Source organism: Echeneis naucrates, chromosome 5 (assembly GCF_900963305.1).
Source record: "Echeneis naucrates chromosome 5, fEcheNa1.1, whole genome shotgun sequence".
In the NCBI taxonomy this organism is placed as follows: Eukaryota; Metazoa; Chordata; class Actinopteri; order Carangiformes; family Echeneidae; genus Echeneis; species Echeneis naucrates.
Genome location: NC_042515.1, coordinates 3,610,832 through 3,631,084, shown reverse-complemented (window position 1 = coordinate 3,631,084; position 20,253 = coordinate 3,610,832). Strand labels below are relative to the sequence as shown.

At 45.3% G+C, this 20,253-nt stretch overlaps 3 protein-coding genes across 3 annotated transcripts; all 3 read left to right on the top strand.

Moving 5' to 3' along the window:
• Positions 1-887: 887 nt before the first annotated feature.
• On the top strand, positions 888-9,911 carry aldh4a1 (aldehyde dehydrogenase 4 family, member A1). The gene is made up of 15 exons (XM_029502016.1): positions 888-1,033; positions 2,339-2,432; positions 2,514-2,606; positions 2,777-2,824; positions 3,140-3,295; positions 3,542-3,691; positions 4,561-4,635; positions 4,757-4,944; positions 5,362-5,435; positions 5,515-5,711; positions 6,238-6,285; positions 6,373-6,525; positions 7,034-7,155; positions 7,439-7,557; positions 7,637-9,911. Exons 1-15 carry the CDS (start codon positions 984-986, stop codon positions 7,747-7,749), a joined length of 1,680 nt encoding a protein of 559 aa, XP_029357876.1. The 5' UTR covers positions 888-983; the 3' UTR covers positions 7,750-9,911.
• Positions 9,912-14,801: 4,890 nt separating this feature from the next.
• On the top strand, positions 14,802-15,354 carry LOC115044132 (transcription factor HES-5-like). The gene is made up of 2 exons (XM_029502991.1): positions 14,802-14,864; positions 14,965-15,354. Exons 1-2 carry the CDS (start codon positions 14,802-14,804, stop codon positions 15,352-15,354), a joined length of 453 nt encoding a protein of 150 aa, XP_029358851.1.
• Positions 15,355-18,972: 3,618 nt separating this feature from the next.
• Positions 18,973-19,525, top strand: LOC115044096 (transcription factor HES-5-like). The gene is made up of 2 exons (XM_029502939.1): positions 18,973-19,035; positions 19,136-19,525. Exons 1-2 carry the CDS (start codon positions 18,973-18,975, stop codon positions 19,523-19,525), a joined length of 453 nt encoding a protein of 150 aa, XP_029358799.1.
• The last annotated feature ends 728 nt before the right edge of the window (positions 19,526-20,253 follow it).

The window sequence follows — 20,253 nt, the reverse complement described above, 5'->3', positions numbered from 1 at the left end:
AGACTTTTCTCATCATTTTTTCCATTACTAATAATGTATGAATTTTGTGTAGATCCCTGCCATCACAGTTTTTATGTAACATAATTCAGTTCTGAATGTGTTGAGGAATATTTTCAAATGTTTCCAGCAAACATTTATTTTTATATCCTTTGAGTCGTATGGGGGTTTTGTTTGTTTGTTTTGTTGTTTTTCTGTTGTTGTTGTTGTTGTTGTTTGGGTTTTTTTGTTTGTTTGTTGTTGTTTTTTTTGTAATTATCTGTGATTTATGGATCTCTTGGATGCTGACTTATACAGACTTATTTGTAAAGCCAAGTGAACGTTTAAAACGTTTTAAAATTGACGGTAACTCGCTGAACACAATCAGCTTTGTTGTGTTTAACCTAATTTGACAAAATTAACGTTGAAAACCAAAGAGAGGCACAAATAGTACAAACAACGTTTGGGAATGCTCCAAGAGAAGATGTAAAAAAAAAATATTAAATTATAATCCAAAGCTTAGGTCGCTGTAAAATGATCAGAAATGAGAGTACGGTGTTAAAGTAAATTAATTCTTTTGACGAAAGGCCTGTGACGGAGGAGGAACCCGGAAGATCAAGAAGCGGGTCAAAAAAGGAGCGCTCCATCACGGCCTTGTGATTGACTGAGACATGGAACTGCTTGCTGATTGGTCCGTCACAGACCCGCCCACGGAATGTTCCATTTCAAAGAAAGGAAGAGGAGGGTTCTCCAAGAGACGGTTAAGATTTTACAAATAAGCACGAGCGTTCCCTCAATTTTTACCATCAATATGAATATTCTGACAGAAATATTGCTTGAATTTCAAAAGTAAATGTCTTTTTTGAAAGCGAAAGAAATCTGGCTTTCCAAACTGAATCGGCCTCTCCCCCCCGGAAGGCTTTAATAGTGGTCGGACTGCAGTCCTGGATCAGGACCTGATCGGATCGTCCTCTTCGTCTCTTCGTGGTCCGATCCAGCCAGGAAACATGCTCCGTGTGACGACGGCGGCGGCGGCGGCGGCTCTGTTTCGGCGGGGGTAGGTACCACCTGACACCGCATAGGAATGGACAACAGAGGTGGACTCGTCAGGGGCGACGGTTGCAACATGTCGGCTAATTTTAGTCTCACCTGTCCAGATCTGGACACCTGCTTGTCCGGATCTGTCCACCGGGGCTGGATTTACACAGCCCAGCCCCTTGGAACTCAGATAAATTACTCTAATAACATCCGAAACACATCATCAACACGTAATCTAGTCCAGCTTGGGTTGATCATCTGTCCCATACCTGCAGACCTGAGCCAAGTGTTGTTACCTGCCTAACAACCACCTGCCCACACACACAGAAAGACACACTGTGTGTTCATCTTGCAGACATCTTATATGTGTAAAATAATACAGTATCAGTATCAATTCCTATAAACCTCCATCTTGGTAATTTACCACTTGGCCATATTCAGGTTTGTGGAGGGTGTGTGACACTTCTGCACTTTCCTACTGTTGTTTCTTAGAATTGGTGACTTATTCATAGAAGGATCATGTGTTTTTTTGTGGGTTTCCCCCCCCCCCCCTTATACTGGTCAAAGCTCAAGCAACTAAATTATCACAGATCCTTCTGGTTTTTCTCTCTTGGTGACCAGGTTGCAAAAGCGCAGCGGCAAAAGGCTGTCAGAGAGGCTTGGGTGTGATATATTGCCGTGAATGCCACCAGCTGGTCTGCGCGCCCCCCTGCTCCTCCTCCTCTTCTCCCAAAAGCAGGCTATCAATGACCTTCAGTGCAGAAAGTTTGGGTCGCTGTAGTTAAACACATAATCAAACCTGCTGTGACGTGACATTCAGGCCTGAAGGTTCGACTCCACTCATCTGTTACCTGCACTGCTCTCCAGTGCGGGGTCGAGTGAGGACCCAGTCCACCACAGGACGAGTCACCACTTTACAAAGAGATTGATGTTTTTGGACTTTGGAAGAAGGCAGGAAACCCTGGAGGGATCCCACACACATTTAGGAAGAATCTGCCTTAGAGAAGACAAACGCAGCTTCTGTTTAGTTTAGACTGAGTTACCTTCAGTGAAGGAGGAGGCAGCAGGACAGAATGGGAAGCACTGAATTAACTCTAGATCAATTAGTGTCAAGTCACTGAGAGCAGTTGTCAGACTGGTGGTGAAATCCTGATACAACGTTCAGGAGCGTCGAGCTGAGTTCAACATCTCCCTTCTCTCTATAAGACCTTCTGACCAGTTAAAGCCAGTTCAGTCTGGACACCTCTGGGCTGAACTGGATCTGAACTGTTTTCATGCTGAGTTGCTCAGTTTGACTTTGGGCTCTCTCTCTGTTTGTTTTAAGGTTGAAAACATCTCCCTGTGCAGCTGTGGAAGTGAAAAATGAACCGATTCTGGGCTTCAAGGAGGGAAGTGCAGAAAGAAAAGAGCTGCTGAAGGTGAAAAACTGCACATGTTCACCCAACACTCACTGTTTTCACTGAATTCAACTCCCGATAATGAACGTCATGCTCTTTCAGGCCTTGGACAGTCTGAAGGGGAAGACGGAGGAGATCCCATGTGTGGTTGGAGATGAACATGTGTGGACCAAAGACATCAGATATCAGTTATCTGTGAGTGAACTTGAGGCACTTACAGTAACCTGAGTAAACTATTGCCTCAGGAAAACACCACCCCATGGGTCATATCACTATTCAAATATACAGCAGAACAAGCTGAGACTCAGCTGCTGCTCTGAACTGATAACATCTAAGTCTGATCAACTTCTTGTTTCTTTTCACAGCCGTTCAATCACTCACATAAGGTGGCAAAGTTCTGCTATGCTGACAAGGTGAGATGAGGTTCAGTGACAATATGCACACACTGATGTCTTTGTGTGTTTACATCTAAGGGCAGAAATCTAATGTTGTAGAACATCGCTTTAAAAATGGGATTTTAGAAAGATGGAAATCTGAATGCCCCACCTGCTGCCATCATCCAAAAACAAACACAGTGGGCGAAAAATCCACAAACTGTTTATCCAACAAGGCTCATAGACTTTCTGACTCCAGCAGGGGGGGCTGTAGTCACACACACCTACATCTGTTTGACTCTCCTTGTTGTGTTTCATAACTGCTGTACTTTCTGCTGAACATGGCCGATGCAGGAGCTGATAAACAAAGCCATCCTGGCGTCAGTGGCGGCAAGGAGAGAGTGGGACCTGAAGCCCGTCCAGGACAGAGCCCAGGTCCTCTTCAAGGCGGCCGACATCATCAGCGGACCCAAGAGAGCAGAAATCCTGGCCAAGACTATGATTGGACAGGTAGAGGAGAACGTCCGCTACACTGGTTTATATCTCCGCTTGTCGGACACAGAGCCATCAAATCCCCTTAAACTGGGTCAAAAAATGAAAAAGCCAGAAGGGATTACAGGAAAAAATGAAAACTGTAGGTAGAAAGATACACATGTAAGGAATACTGAACACACTGAGCATCACATAGAGGCAGACATTATCTACCTTGGGACAGATGTGTTGCTAAGCCGTGTGGCTGTGCTCTGGGGTTCTCAGGGTAAGACGGTGGTCCAGGCGGAGATCGACGCTGCTGCAGAGCTGATTGACTTCTTCAGGTTCAACGCCAAACATGCGATCGAGCTGGAGAAGATGCAGCCGATAGACGCAGAGGGGAGCACCAACACCATGCTGTACCGCGGCCTCGAGGTGAGAGCGGGTCCGGGAACCAGCTCCGGGAAACACTGAATCCCATTTTTCCGTGGGCTGGTCTCATTGTTACATGTCTCTCTGGTTGTTTTTCTTCTATCTATTGGTGAAACTTCAGGTTAGTCAATAAGTTTAAAGTGTTTAATGGGGCACATTTATTTGCAAAACTCAGATTTGAAGGATTTGAGGAAATGCTTATAAACAGTTTCATTGTTACAGATCTTCATAAATCTACAATAAGAGATTCTTGAATTAATAATTAAAGTATTTATCTTCAGAATAAATACAACAAAATCTATTTTCTACGCTGTCCAGGCCAGGGCCAGTTGTGACCAGAGACCTTTATACCAACATTCAGTAATTCAAACAATCAGTATGATGCTGGATTAATATGCCAAGAAATAACACCCAGAAAGACCCGGGGCAGACTGAACTTGGTGCAGCGGGAAAAGGGGATGAAGTTGAGCCTGTTCCAGACCTGACTGTCTGGTTTCTGTGCTTGTCTTTATATTCTGTGTGTTACGCCCTGCCCTTTTTACCCAAAAGAGGCTCCTCCCCTCTTCTCGAAAACACAATAGCAGGACTCCACTGCGTTTAACAATCTGCTTTTAATTCACAAACCATCCATGGTGATGAACACGTCAATAAGCAATCCAGATCTTCACACTTATTTATCCTCATCAGCTGCAGATCTTTGAAAGAATGCCAGTCTGAGAATAAAGTTTTGGCAAATCGTTTCTGTTTGTTATAGCTGCTCTTGCACCTTTTCTCCCCTCTAATGAGGTGAACAATAAGTAGAAATAGTTGTTGTTGTTTTTGTTTTGTTTTTTTATGTTTGATCAAATGAGCCCATCTGTGTTTCTTCCCAGGGTTTTGTAGCAGCTGTGGCTCCTTTTAACTTCACTGCCATCGGTGGAAACTTGGCAGGCACCCCAGCTGTGATGGTGAGTGTTGGACATGTTTGTCCCTGAGCGTCTCATATCTTGATCAGTTTCTGGCTCCCAGCCTGGGCCATGTTCTGCACAGCTGTCTGGTGCTCAGGTCTTTCTAACTGCTGTCTTCCAGGGTAACGTCGTTCTGTGGAAGCCCAGTGACACCGCCATGTCCGCGAGCTACGCTGTCTACAAAGTCCTGAGGGAGTGTGGTCTGCCCCCAAACATCATCCAGTTCTTACCAGCTGACGGGCCGGTGTTCGGAGACACCGTCACCGCCTCTGAGCACCTGGCAGGCATCAACTTCACCGGCAGCGTCCCGTAAGTCACATCTTCATCATCAGAGGGTGCGGCCAAGCAAATGTCCTCTCTTACATCTGTAGGTAGATCTGTAGACCGATTGGCCTGGGGAAATCATTACATTTGTTTTACAACCATAAATTCTATCTAAGAGCCGGCCTTCTGATATGAAGACATGACCTTTTGGGTTGTCTGAGCCACAGTGCTTAATGTGCACCTGCTGGCCTCATTCGACGACACGTCATCATCTTGTGATCACAAAAGCACGTGTCAATTATCGTTGTAGAGTCAAGTTGGATGTCAAATCCTTCCAACATCCAAAAGCTCAGGTCTCAGGAGGTTGATTTAATTAAAAAAAAAAAAAAAAAAAGTCTAATGATGATGATGTTTTGATGAATTGGCAACCTCACTGGTGGTTTGACTGAATCTGTTCTTTAGGACGTTCAAGCGTCTGTGGAAACAGGTCGCCCAGAATCTGGACACCTACAGGACATTTCCTCGTCTGGCAGGAGGTGAGCAGAATCTCTTTGTGACGGTCAGACCGCGGCTGTTAATCCAGTTTTCCTGAAATATCTCTCTGGATGTTTTCAGAGTGCGGCGGGAAGAATTTCCACTTCGTCCACAGCTCCGCGGATGCTGACAGCGTGGTGATGGGGACCATTCGCTCAGCGTTTGAGTACGGAGGTCAGAAATGTTCAGCCTGCTCCAGGATGTATGTCCCAGACAGCTTGTGGCCACAGATCAAACAGAAACTTCTGGACATTCTCAGGAACATCAAAGTGGGAGATGTGAGTTGATGATGCAGAAGTAGATTTGATGATACAGATATTATATTATATTATATATTCATTCATTCATTCATTCATCTTCTACCGCTTATGTTTCTTGAACACGGGGGGTGCTGGAGCCAATCCCAGCTCACATTGGAAGAGGGGCGGGGTCACCCTGGACAGGTCGCCAGTCCATCACAGGGCCGACACACAGAGACAGAGACAGACAGAGCCCAACAACCACTCACACTCACACTCAGACCGACAGACAGTTTAGAGTCAAATATGATGTTTTTGGACGGAGGGAGGAAACCGACACAGGAACGGGGAGAACTCCCCTTGTTGCCCTCTGATACAAAGCATTTGAAAGAAAAACATCTGAAATTCACTTTATAATTCACTGTCACATCTCACAGAGAAAAGCAGTCAGTTGTCTCATTAAAAGAGCTGAAACCAACGAGTTTCTGTTTTTGTTTGTTTGTTTTTTATTTAAGGCACCAAGTTGTCATTAATGATTTATTCTTCTTCTTCTTCTTTGCTTCAGCCTGTGAAGGACTTCGGCACTTTCTTCTCAGCTGTCATCGATGATAAGGTACCGGCCTCGTCCCCTTTTTGACACATTCAGTGTGTGTGGGTGTCCAAATTTGTCACAGTTGACTGTTTCCTGTTCGTCCTGCAGTCCTTCAGTCGGATCAAGAAGTGGCTCGATCACGCCAAGTCTTCTCCGAATCTACACGTCATCGCTGGTGGCAACTGCGATGATAAGAAGGGCTACTTTGTGGAGCCGACCATCATCGAAACCAAAGACCCTCAGGATGCCATCATGAACGAGGTCTGACACGCTGTTAGGTTTCAGTGGAGGGAAACTAAAGCTAAACTAAAGATTAATGTGATCACACCTTAAGACTTTGACTTTAAATTTTACTTCCGCAAAATTGAGGCCACAGATTTTGTTAACTGAGAGTGAATCAGTTCATTCCTGCATGATGTTTTTATCATCCTCTGCTCTTTCTTCCTGTTTGTACAAAGAGAAATTAGAATACTTAATATACACTGATACCTGCAGTATGTCTTAGCGTTTGTTTGCATAGAGATGAAACTGTGTTCACTCTGACTGAACTCAGGACAAACTGATGGATCACTTACCCAAACACGTGACCCGTGCCCCACAGAAACATCTGCTGTTTGATTAACTCAAACCCTGTTTCACGCCCTGATTCACAGCCTGAAAGCACAACACATCCTGTGGGTAGGCTGTTGTGCGTGCATGTGTTTGGGAGGAAGGATTATTGGTCATCACTAACTCAATCCTTTTTTAATCTTTAAATGGGTATCATCAGGAGATCTTTGGGCCGGTTCTGACAGTCTATGTTTACTCTGAGAAGGAGTACAGAGAGGTGCTGCAGCTGATAGACAGCACGTCGCCGTACGCCTTGACAGGAGCCGTGTTCGCTCAAGACAAGTAAGACAGAGAGATCATTTTTAAAACTCCCAACCTTTCCACTCTTTTATGTGAAAAATGACAATGTGCCTTAACATCTGGATAGAAAAGCCTCCTGACCTGAACAGAAATTAGTCGGGATTTATCTGCAGCTTGAATGAAAACCAGCACAGACAGGAGGCTTTTCGCAATTTTAAAAAAACTGAGTAATAGATTTTAGTCTGGGAAGTTAATCGGCTCAGCCCGACAAAACTGAGATTCTTGATAAAGCTGTGAAAACCTGCCAGACCTTTTTCCGTTACAGGACTGTGATCGACCAGGCAGCCAAAATCTTGAGAAATGCTGCAGGAAACTACTACGTCAACGATAAATCCACCGGCTCCATCGTTGCTCAGCAGCCATTCGGCGGCGCCAGAGCTTCAGGTGAGTGGTGTTGCCTGTTCCTGTCACTCCTGTGAAGTCCTGGTTGACCCAAACTGTGATCTCCTTTCTCCTCATTAAGGCACTAACGACAAACCTGGAGGTCCACACTACGTCCTGAGGTGGACGTCTCCGCAGGTGGTGAAGGAGACTCATGTCCCGCTCAAAGAATGGAGGTACCCTTACATGGGCTGAGTCCAGGACTGAAGCCTGCTGATCGTCCAGTCACCTACAACATCCTCAACACACAACAAACGAACGAAGAGAGATCGTCTCCTTGTTCTTTTGTCTGTCCACCGTCCCTCCGACTAAACCTCTGCACTGAACCTGGACGTGAAAGTATCTGGAGGAGAATCGACAGCAGAGCGCTGAGCACGTCTTCCATCCGTAACTCCGTCCTGTAGCTTAACTCCGCCTCAACGTCTGGGCAGTTTTAGGTGCTCGTACGTTAATTACAGAAAGTCTACAGAGAAGAATCAGCTCTGGCTCCCACTCCTGTCTGTCGCTGAAGACAAAATCTGTCTCTTGATGTCCAAGAATAAATGTAAAATGAGTCAAATTAGAAATGATTCTTTAATACTTTTTTTCTTGGTTCTGAATTTTTTTTTAACTCTTTCTGAGAGCAAATTAAATCAGTGTGGATCAGATTCAGCCGGTTTTTACTATGTTGACGTTTTATTGCCTGAGTGATTAATCAACAGTATTAGGTCAATGTCTTTTATATGTCAAACTATTTGAGAGCTTTATTTGTTTAACAATGAAAGAAATGTAACTTTTAATTCTGAGCCTGATGAAGACATTGTCTAGATTATGTTACTTCCTCTGCTCTGCTCACAGCTTGCATTTATGCTGCGTTATCAACAAAAGAGGGTCAAAAGATTCATGATTGCTTAAAAACTCAAGTCAGCTGTGAAACTGGGTTGAAAATAAAATGCAGATTAAGTGTTGATAATGTCCATTTAAAAAGTCTTCTATCAGTGTCTGGAGTAGATTTGAAGGTTTAGCTGGTCTCAAAAGAAAAGGAAGATTTATATTTTCAGACTGCCTTAACTGTAAATTAACAGTTCATATTTGACAATAAATATTACTATAATATTATAATTCTTTCTTTGTTTCTTTTATTTTCATTAGTGACCAGAAAGTTTCAGACTGGTTCAGACAAGAATCCAAATCTGGACAGATGTGGATGCACTTGAGAGGAAAAGAGGCTTCAGATTCTTTGTGTTTTTAAGGTTCCCTTCATATCACAGAGATCCAGTGAGATTTTTCTGAGCCTCCATAACTGCACTGCAACCAGGTGATCATCTGTTTGACAACATGTGATCAACGTGAACTTGTTTTTGTGGCTGGCTTCTTGTCGACGTCGCCCCCACCGTCAGCCTTTGAGTGTGTTTGTGTGACTCCGATCCAGACTGAGGATGAATCCTGTCACACCTTCACGTCTTCAAAGCGCAGACAGGTTTTATGATCGCTCCCCAGGATGTTTGTCCCACACACTTCACGTCACACTCCTGCCAATTTAAAGTCAACTGTGTCACCGGGGGAGACACGTGTTGGACAAAGAAACAGATACACAAGTTTATTTTTGTTTTGTTTGCACACAGTCTCTCATCAGTAATGGCCCACGATTCCTTAAAGTAATCAGGTTTTGAGGTGCCTTTGCTTTATTTTCATCAGAAACTACATTAAACTTGATATACTTACATGTTGCTGAAAATATGCAGCCAGTGCTTTTTGGAACGGCACTTGAGACAACACTTACAAAGAAGATCTCAGTTTGTCTTCCTCTGTGTTTCTAATCACATCCAATGAGGATTCAAATCTTTTGTAAAGCATGAAAATAATATGTATGAAATGACAGTTATTGCAGATTAAGAATCTGCTTGTGACGCTCGTTTGCATTTGCTGAAAAGATGAATTTAGATTAATTGGTGAAGTCAGCAAACAGATCAGCACTGATTCGGATATCCAGCAGGTTTGGGTGTCACAGTGAAGCTTCAACTCTCTGCTGCCATATTCACATGGAAATGTTAAGCTGCTTATTGCCATATGGCTGCACTTACGAGCAGCAAACTGTAGGAGCTGCTGAAAAATGGGACACACACTTCCCAGTTGTCAGCACTGAATGGTGCCAGTGTGAGAAAGCTCAGGTCCCATCTTTGTCCTGTGAGCGGCAGCTGGACTATTCAGTCCCTGAGAAAGTGCTCACTCTCCGGACACCAAACTCCCGCCAAAAAAACTTCACAAAAGGCACTCTGAAGTTTGTCTCTTTGGGAAATGAGTCTTTAGTTTTTCTGTTGAATGATCATCAGTTTTTATCTTTTCAGTTGTTGTCTTTTAGCTTTATGTGTGTTGTCTATTGAAATAATACTCAGAATGTTAATATTATAATTTTTTATTGTCTGTACTGTAATAAATATATGACAGACAATAAATGACTTAATAAAAGCACAAATAAATAATGAAATCAAAAAAGTATTTTGTTTTGATATTTTTCACTATAGTAATAAATAGATGAATAAATCAATTAAAGTCATTTAGGAAATCGTAGAAACTCATAAATATATAAATGTAGAATTGTATAAGTGATTAAATACAGAAATAAAATATGCTGGTATTTAAACATATTAATTAATAGATAAATACATTAGTTATGTGAAAATAAAGGAAATACACAGAATCTCAGAAATAAATAAATATAGTTTCAAATACAGAAATAGCTTCTTTTTTTTTTTTTTTTTTTAATTATTTTATTTTGCATTGATCTGTGCATTTATTTATACTTGTGTCACTGTAAAAATAAAAAAATCATTAAAATGAACAATAATCACAATATGATTACGGCTGACACCTTTTACCGTGTTGTTTGAGCTCATTTTTCTTTTCTTAATTAACTGATCATGTTTTGTAGGATGTTAATCTTTCACTGGAGCGGAGGAATAAATGCGGGGAGGCTGAGGACTCCAGGTCTCTGTCAGTCGGCAGGTTCCCACACTCTCAGCCTCTTTTCATCACAAAGAAACTTTCAATGACTTCATGCTAAATTGACTCTGCATTGCTGTTTGGACAAAGAAAGTGTCCCGAGGGGACAGGTGGAGTAAAAAAAAAAAAAAGTGCAGTAAAAAGAAGAAATACAAGTGAAAGGGCGGGAAAAGGAAAAGACAAAGATGACCCCGTCCCACCTTGACATTGCCGCATGTGTTTCTCCTCCAGCAGAGATAAAGATTAAGAGGAGATTAAAGCTCCTTTATTTTCATTTAGGACTAAAACGTTGTGGGGTCATGTGGTCACGGCAGCCTGATATGAATAAATAACGATGACGCGTTATTGACAAACTGTAGTAACTATGATTTAACCGGACATATGGTGGGCAGTGGTCTCTAACGATGCCTTCAACTACCTGTTAAAAATGTCACATGTCTGTTCTCCGTGTTGCTTTAATCCCATTAGAACGCAGTTTCCCGCCTTTTCCAGCCCCAGCTGCCACTCCATCCTCAAAGGTTTAATCCCGTCCCAATTTTCCCACAGCAGCTCTGAACCTCGAAACAAAGGACGTGTGCTGCAGACAACCAGAGTCCACCACAAGTCCCCAAGTCCAGACCTCCAACGAGACCGAGGCCGATATAATGTTCACACAACAATACATATTTTCTTCATTTTGTACAGACAGCAAATCTCATGATAAGAAAACACACAAGTGAGAGAGAAGGTGAAAGTTTTCATCTTTGATGGAGTGGAAGCTGAAACATGAGGAGGAGACACACAGATTCACTTTAAAATGTGTCGCACTGAAATGTGTTTGATGTAAAAACAGCAGTCAGATAAAAGTGTGGGTTCTGGATTGTCCTTTGAAGAGTCCTGAATAAACAGGAATCTGTTTAAGGTGGACTGAAATGAGGCTGTGATGGCAGCCAGACAGGAAGAGAAGCAGGCAGGTCAGTCCAAGTCTTGGACTAGATTCTGGATAAAGTCTATCCAGCCTATTTCTACATTTGAGCATCATTTAAATAAATTTACATCATGTTGTATTCAAAAAGACTTCAAATCAGAGATTGAGGCAAAAACTTGCGACTTTTACAGAGTGAGAAGTTGGGACATTTTCCCATAGACTTCAATACAATCCGACTTTTGGTCATTAAAGGTCATTGCTTTCATTTTACAGCAGTTTTACGTCCACTTTTATGATTTCGGCTTCTTCACACGCAGACGGTCATTTTCCTTTTCCTGGGAAACGAAGGAGATAATTAAAACATCAGAAACGACGAGCCAACGAGCATTTTAGGAACATTAAAGAACACACTGAGTATTGTCCTTTTAACTCTTCATTGTCCTCCGCGGGTCGTCCTCGGTCTTCCCGCCTCGTCGTCCACCTCACGGGGTCAGCTTTATCCCCGTCCTTGTGCAGACTGGGCACAAAGGGGGCACAAAGCATTCCTGATTCTGTTGTGATGAACCAGGCTTTGACTGAAGGCCTGAGCCACAAAGCTTTGGGGGGGGGGGGGGGGGGGGGGTCCTCCACCATAAAGTATCAACAAGTGTCCCTGTGACTGCAGCAGCCTCACAGAGGAGCTGGGAAAAGCCTGACCTCTGCCAAAAAAGCATTCCTGGGATGTCGGAGAAAAGCCTCTGAAGGCGGGAAAACGGTGCCACTGTCAAGTTTGTTCTCAGGTGACTACAAAAACTGTGTCATCACAATCAACACACAAACACACAAACACACACACACAGCGAGCACCTCATTGGTCGCTAAATCAGTAACTTCATCAACATATCAGGTGCGACGTGACTTAGCATTGATTCATTAATTGAGTGGTTTAAAGCTGTTGGGTCTGAGCTGATCAAAGACGTGGACTTAACCTTTGACCTGAAGTTTATTTAACCACATTAAATATCAAAATTGGAGAACCTCCGAGGCTTCTGCACAGCCAGCTGAGAATTAGCATGAACATTAGCATTAGCCTTAGTTGGTCCTTCTGAAGATGTTCTGTTCGGAGTTCTGAGGTCTGACTTCTGAAGCAGATTCCTCTTCTGTGCTAACAGACCTTCATTTGGTCGCAGTCGTAAGCTTTCTTCAGGATTTAGCTGATATCTCCTGAGCTGACTATTTCAGACAGATGGAAGGCCCATAAATAACAGAATAAATTGAGATAACAAAAAAAAAAAGGACAAATAAATAAAACCTTTCATTGACGTTAAATTGAGCTCAGAATTGAATTTATATTATGACCATCAGGTCAGCCAGATGCAGCAGTTTGTGATATAATTGTTTTTTATTGTGATTATCATCAGTAGCAGTTGAGATATCATTAGATATCTCAGCGCTCGGTGTCCATCTACCTGCTCCCTCTGCGGTGTGTATGTCAGCGTGTGTGTGTGTGTGTGTGCAGCAGCTGTCCAGATGGTCTATTGAGGTCAGGGCATAATGAGGGTCCGGAGGATCAGTGGCGGCTGCCGCAGGGTGGGGCGCTGCCCTGAATGGAGGCTGGAGTGTGGGAACGAGGAGCTGGTCGCTGCTCTCACACATTCCTGAGTGCAGAGGGGTCCTCACACACACTTTCACACACACATTGACGCGTTTGGGCTCAAAGCCATGGAGACATGTTGTTTGGCGTGTGCATGTGGGAGTGTGGTGGAGGGGGACTCTAAGGTTTTTCTCTCTGAACTGGGTGGAGTGAGGTCTGGCTCGGGGGGGGGAACCACACTGGAATGTGTTCGCGGGCCAAATGATGTGTTTTTCATTTGCATATTGTGTCATGACTCACTTCTGAGAAATGCATCCTGAGGAACGGAGAAGAAAAGGACGCTGTGGCGGCTTCACCATCTGCCTCTTTCTGCTCACACTTTAACGGCCATTAAACACACGTGAAGGAGCCAAATTACTCCGAGATTTCACCCCTTGTCAGGGCAACCATCTTATCTAAGCTGCTAAAGGTCAAGAAAAAAAGGAAAACCTTATTTGTTTCAAAGAACTGCACAAGAAATTTTTTTTAAAGTTTTTCAAGTACTTAATGTATTTAGTTGCAGATTTCACTCTAAACTGATAAAACTGCGGTGTCTTCACTCAGAACAACCCAGAAACTCAGTGACAAAAGAGTTCAACACCCTGCAGGTTGTCTGACGATCTACAGGATTATGGAAAGGAGAAGAATGGACAAATGGAATAGATTTTTAATGACGGACTTGATCAGGGGTGTGTGCTGGCATTGCGGCGGCTGTACTTCAGTGACTGATGTGCGTGCCGCCGCCAGCAGCAGGTGTTTAACTAAATGTGAGGTTTATGAGATGAGGATGAGGAGGATGAGGAGGAGGAGGAGGAGGAGGTGTAATCGGTAGGGGGGTATAAACACACAGAAACATCCCACACACGTCCCCCGGCTCAGCGGCGCCTCTGATCTGATCCTGAAGGTTGGAAGGCTCTTGTGTGGAGGGGAGGGGGCAGTCTATTGACTGGAGGATGTGTGTGAGCGGGATCCCAACCTCCTTTCCCACACTCTCCTTCCCATTTATTACATGTTCTCCTAAAGGGGTGAGTGAAAGAGGAGGAGGAGGGGAGGGGCAGTCTTTGAGGGTGAGGTGTCGCACAATAGAAGTGTGCCTTCCCAGAGGACGCTGGGTAATTGTGTTTAATTGACAATTACTTTCTGAAGCTGTTTTCCCTCCAAATCTCTGCAAGGTTTCCCTCCTTCTGCTGTTTATTTTAACAAATGACATCATCTGACTTTAACGTGCAAAAACTTTGATGTAGTTTTAAGCTGATAGTGTAACTTTTTTCTCTCCATTTTATGTTTTATGTTTAACAGCTAAGAAAAGTTCCCATCAGATCAGCGTCCTCTCAGGTGAGTCCAGGTCTCGGGGTCCTGTGGACCGACCTGCTGTCGGCTGTCTGTGAATCCAGCATGTGTCTTATCTTTATGTGTTTGTGGCCCTTATCAGGCCGCCGTCCCGGCTGCTGCACATCTGCAGCGGCCTGATCAGATGAGAGAGCGGGAAGGTTCCCAGGTAATAAAAGTGGAGGTCTGAACCTCCACAGATCTGCAGCAGCCTCCCTCCGCTGAGGCCACCAGGCCAGTTAACCATGAGATAATTGATGCCTCTCTCCTATTGTTGTGCGGGCCTCGCCCACTGGCCTCAGAGTGTGGGAAAGCTAATCCTGCCTGGGACTCATGGCTTTGTAATGCTAATGTGGGCCTATAAATAGAGGAGAGGGCTCCTCAGTCTCATCACTGCTCACTCTGCTCTCCACCAGGATGGCTCCAAGCAGCACCAGAGACTCTCCCATCTCAGAGCTCTCCACCAAAGACAGACACAAAGTAAGTCGTGCTGCACACTTTCCATCTGCGCTGCGTGTTTTTCCTCGGTGAGCTCCGTGGTGAAGTTTTTCCTGACCCAGCCTCCTCTTCTCTCCAACAGCTGAGGAAACCGGTGGTGGAGAAGATGCGCAGAGATCGCATCAACAGCTGCATCGAGCAGCTGAAGGTCCTGCTGGAGAAGGAGTTCCACAAACAGGATCCCAACGCCAAGCTGGAGAAGGCCGACGTGCTGGAGATGACGGTGGTGTTCCTGAAGCAGCAGCTGCGGCCTCAGAGCTCCGGCGCTCGCACGGCTCACAGCGACGGATACTCCCACTGCTGGAAGGAGACGCTGCACTTCCTGTCCCAGAACTCCCTGAAGGAGGTGACGCCCCTGCAGCTCCAGCACCTCCACGCCGGCCTGACGCCCACCCTGTCCTCCCACAGCCACGTCCAGGCTGCAGGGAAGCAGCTGCCGGGCCCTGACAGGGCCATGTGGAGGCCCTGGTAGGAGAAGGAGGCGACTCTTCAAGCTGGACTGGAATCAGAATTGAAAGCTCTTGTTGCTGTAGTTTCTCCGGTTTGGAGTTTGTGTGTCTTTACAGTGTAAAACTGTTTGCCGTGTGGCTCCTGTGGAGTCGACTCTTTAATGACTGTAATGCATCGTGTGCTGGAGGAGACGTCTCCTGTCAAGTGAGTGTGACTGTGACCTTTTATAAAGGAGAACTATGAGACTTATTTATTAACAGTTTACAGTTTGTATCCGCTGACATTTGAATAAATTCACTTTATTGTCTTTAAACTGCTGACCTCTTATAATTTCTTGCATTAAATGCCAGATGTTTGCCACAATTGAATCAATGAATCATGCAACAACATTCCTTTGTTACAAAACTCTTTTCTAATATTCACACTTTCAATCAAAGAGATTATTATTACACTGAAGACTGTTTTACGTACGATCTGACTGATTTCTCAGCCTCGTCATTGCATGAAAGCAAGAAAGAATTGAGAGGAAAAAGTTACACTATCAGCTTAAAACTACATCAAATATTTTTTATTTTTTGTACTTAATGACGATTTGTGTCTTTTCTGTCTGAATATCTGCGGATAACTTAGAAATGCATTATATGCATCATGATGAGCAGTTGTGCTGCTGTAGATTGTGTTTAAAAACATGGAGGCCTTTCGTACACTGCTGACACACCAGAGTCCACCTCTGGCCTTCCGGTCCAACGTGGTCTGGGATGTGAAACATCTGTGTGGAGCAGAAAAGGGCCGGACTCCACAGCTGGACGCTCCTACTGGAGGTTCAGTCATTAACGTTGATTCAGCTGAATTGATGTTAATGAATTTGTTCACCCTTTAATTCAAAGGGAAGTGATGATTTTATTTATTTAAGCATATTGTTTAATTCGATTTTTTCGTTGCTGTTTTGTTTAATGATAAATTGTTACAGTCCAGCTTGTGTAACAGTCGGATTCATGTTTCAGTTTTTGTTGAAATAAATCTTTTTTAATGTTACATGTTTGTGCTGAGTTTGTGGAAACAACAGAGCTGTTTGGTTTTTACCTGCAGGAGCAAAGAACAAATCGTATGAACCGTGTGAGGTGCAGAACTGGGTCTTATCGGGAGTTACTCCTGTTTCCTCCAGACGTGAAGCCAGACCAGTTCAGACGGTGGGACTGGGGGACATCCAGCTCCAGGATCTGTCCTGTTCTGACCCACAGATGGCTCTGCTGAGGTGACTGGACCCCGGAGGTTGATCCTGATCTCAGACCTCACACAGACCGGCCTTCTAAAGAACAAGGCTGGTTTAACGGGCCCGTTCAGACCGGTCCAGGATGACCCACAGCTGCTCTCAGGATCTCTGATAGATCAGACCATTTTAACCAACAGATGTCACTGCAGAGCTTTTCCAACAGTTCCACTTGGTTCCACCTGGTTCCAACCAAAACCCCCCTCCGGTCCGTAAACCTGGACCCAGTGGGCCACTGTCCTCCGAAGGCCAGAACCCTGATCTGTGAGACTCATCTCCAATCTGATCTCAAACCAAACCACCAAAAGGTTCAGCCGCCTTCCATGTAAAACTTGTTGGACTCTTTAGGACCTCCAGGTCTTCAGGTCATCAGCTGATGACCTCAATTCTCAAGACCTTTTCATTAAACTCCAAAAAGATGAAGTTAATTCTACAAATCAATCGTTTCCATCGTCTGGTGATATTTGTGGGAGCTGTGAGGATCTGCAGCCGGACAGCGTGGTGTTGTTGTTGTACGTCTGTGCTCAGTGCTGCTGTAACAAACTGAAGTGTGTTGTGTGTTTGGGGTTTACTGACACAACAACGACTCAACACACGAGGCTGACAGGGCAAAGTGAACAACAGGAATGTTTAATACACAATTAATAACAACACAAAGAGGAGAAGCTCATACGTACTGCGCCTGTTCCGCCTTCACAAAAGGCAACTTGAAGCAGGTTCATAGGAGGCCTGGTTGTCGTACTTTGTAGACAAACGTGGAGAAACACAAGTGTAAAGAAAGAACGTGCAAATGTTGCACAGCCGAGCCTCCGCCGTGCGCATTTACGCACAGAAACCAGCAGAGTGAGGCTGTGAGCTGTCGACACAATCTGCACACACAGACACACACACACACACACAGACACACACACACAGCAGCGTGTGTCCGAGCTACCACGGCCTCCACAGGGAGCAGTGGGACCGACCCGCCGACCCGCTGCTCCCCGGACATGTGCCGCTCCGGAGGCCGGGAGGAGCCCCGGGAGGAGCTGGGCGCCACCCGGGCCAGAGCCCGCTGCAGCGTGGACTCTTCACACCTGACGGGTTCCCACAGTCCGCAGCCATAAAGGCCCATAAAGTCCGGACGACAAACAGCCTCCTGCCCCCCACACTTCCTCTGTCAGCCCAGACAGAAGTGTGCCGCCGGCCGTGACGTGGATGATGATGATGATGAGGAAAATAACGAGAAGAAGATGAAACTTCAAAGTTTTAGAATAAGAAAAAAAAAACCTCCAATAACAACATGTAATCTAAAAACATAAGGTCTGCAAAAACAAAAACAAATATCAAACACAGTAAAACAAAGTGATTATATTAATACTGCACGTGGATCAGTAACTATATCTAAATATATCATTTATGTCTGTGAGCTAAAATAAGATCACGTGACATCAGAAAATAATAATAATAATAATAAGAAGAAGAAGAAGCTGCAGTTTCTAATGGACGACGCTGCTTCCTGTTGCTAGGAGACAAATGGGGGGGGGGGGTCTCGTGCACACTTCCCCAACAACATAAAAGACTCACAGATCCACGTGCCGGCGGTGGGGGGGGGGGGGAAGTAATAATATCTGACTCTTGTTTGCTTAGCAGATCTGGTCTGTAAGACCAACTACAGGGAGGAGGTGTGATGGGGGGGGGCAGGTTTATGGCTGAAGAGGAAGTGTGCCCCCCCCCCACCAAGAGACACAGTCATTAACTCATCTGGTTTCTCAGCATCATACAGAGAAACTCTGCAGCTTCATATTTCAGCATCATGTCTTCAGGTAAATGATTTTATTGTTGTTTCCTCTGACTGATACCAACAAATCTCTGTGCAGCCCCCCCCCCCCCCCCCCCCCCCCCCCCCCCCATGACCGATGACTTAACAAAGATATGACTGTCGGTGTCCAGAAACAGCGTTTTTGTCTGTCCTCTCAGGTGAGTCCAGGTCTCGGGGTCCTGTGGACCGACCTGCTGTCGGCTGTCTGTGAATCCAGCATGTGTCTTATCTTTATGTGTTTGTGGCCCTTATCAGGCCGCCGTCCCGGCTGCTGCACATCTGCAGCGGCCTGATCAGATGAGAGAGCGGGAAGGTTCCCAGGTAATAAAAGTGGAGGTCTGAACCTCCACAGATCTGCAGCAGCCTCCCTCCGCTGAGGCCACCAGGCCAGTTAACCATGAGATAATTGATGCCTCTCTCCTATTGTTGTGCGGGCCTCGCCCACTGGCCTCAGAGTGTGGGAAAGCTAATCCTGCCTGGGACTCATGGCTTTGTAATGCTAATGTGGGCCTATAAATAGAGGAGAGGGCTCCTCAGTCTCATCACTGCTCACTCTGCTCTCCACCAGGATGGCTCCAAGCAGCACCAGAGACTCTCCCATCTCAGAGCTCTCCACCAAAGACAGACACAAAGTAAGTCGTGCTGCACACTTTCCATCTGCGCTGCGTGTTTTTCCTCGGTGAGCTCCGTGGTGAAGTTTTTCCTGACCCAGCCTCCTCTTCTCTCCAACAGCTGAGGAAACCGGTGGTGGAGAAGATGCGCAGAGATCGCATCAACAGCTGCATCGAGCAGCTGAAGGTCCTGCTGGAGAAGGAGTTCCACAAACAGGATCCCAACGCCAAGCTGGAGAAGGCCGACGTGCTGGAGATGACGGTGGTGTTCCTGAAGCAGCAGCTGCGGCCTCAGAGCTCCGGCGCTCGCACGGCTCACAGCGACGGATACTCCCACTGCTGGAAGGAGACGCTGCACTTCCTGTCCCAGAACTCCCTGAAGGAGGTGACGCCCCTGCAGCTCCAGCACCTCCACGCCGGCCTGACGCCCACCCTGTCCTCCCACAGCCACGTCCAGGCTGCAGGGAAGCAGCTGCCGGGCCCTGACAGGGCCATGTGGAGGCCCTGGTAGGAGCCGCTCTGGATCTCAGAGGGACACTGATCTGATGGACTTTTCTTTTTCCAAGAAAAAAGGAGAGGACGATTTCTGTTTCTTCAAAGTGAAGAGTGTTTCGCCTGCAGATGAGGCAGCCGCTTCGGGTCGTGCTCTGTTGATGCACCTTTATTTTTAATTCCTCCTCCTGTTTGCAGCGAGGAGCGTCTCTGTAAAGACGTTGTCTTCATGTGGACGCAAAGCTTTGCCGTAAATGTCATTTTCATTCTGAGTCAGTTTAAATGATATTTGTAATGAGTCTTAGGCCTGTTGTGAAGGCTGCCGGAGCCCCAGATGCCCCACAGGAAGCATCGCCGTGCTGTAAAATTATTTGTTGACACTGTGTGTTTGCAGACAACTTCATTGTTAAAGTGATTGAACACTTTTCCTGAGGGAAAGTCAAAGCCTTTATGAATATGTAGTCTCAGCGGAGAAATCTCAAAATAAAGACTTTTTGCAAATGATTTTTGTCTTGTCTGTGTTTTCTTGTGCGAATGTTGTTCTCCTGTGGAGTTCACCTCCTGAGGTGGAAATGCTGATGAGGCTGGGACCTGCAGCGAACCGTCGGTGTGACTCCAGCGTCTCTCATTAATCAGAGAAAAGGAGCAGCTGAGGCTGAGGTTTACACATTTCTCTGCTTTCTCATCAGGATTTAGGAGGGAAGACGGTGCTACGTTTTATTTTGCTATCCAAAAACCTCAAGAGGT

Excerpts from the sequence above, each read along its gene's own strand:
- aldh4a1 (XM_029502016.1), top strand. The coding sequence starts at position 984 with ATGCTCCGTGTGACGACGGCGGCGGCGGCGGCGGCTCTGTTTCGGCGG. Across the intron at positions 3,296-3,541 it reads CCAAGACTATGATTGGACAG|GGTAAGACGGTGGTCCAGGC; the intron begins GTAGAGGAGAAC and ends TGGGGTTCTCAG. Across the intron at positions 3,692-4,560 it reads TGCTGTACCGCGGCCTCGAG|GGTTTTGTAGCAGCTGTGGC; the intron begins GTGAGAGCGGGT and ends GTTTCTTCCCAG.
- LOC115044132 (XM_029502991.1), top strand. The coding sequence starts at position 14,802 with ATGGCTCCAAGCAGCACCAGAGACTCTCCCATCTCAGAGCTCTCCACC. Across the intron at positions 14,865-14,964 it reads CCACCAAAGACAGACACAAA|CTGAGGAAACCGGTGGTGGA; the intron begins GTAAGTCGTGCT and ends TCTCTCCAACAG.
- LOC115044096 (XM_029502939.1), top strand. The coding sequence starts at position 18,973 with ATGGCTCCAAGCAGCACCAGAGACTCTCCCATCTCAGAGCTCTCCACC. Across the intron at positions 19,036-19,135 it reads CCACCAAAGACAGACACAAA|CTGAGGAAACCGGTGGTGGA; the intron begins GTAAGTCGTGCT and ends TCTCTCCAACAG.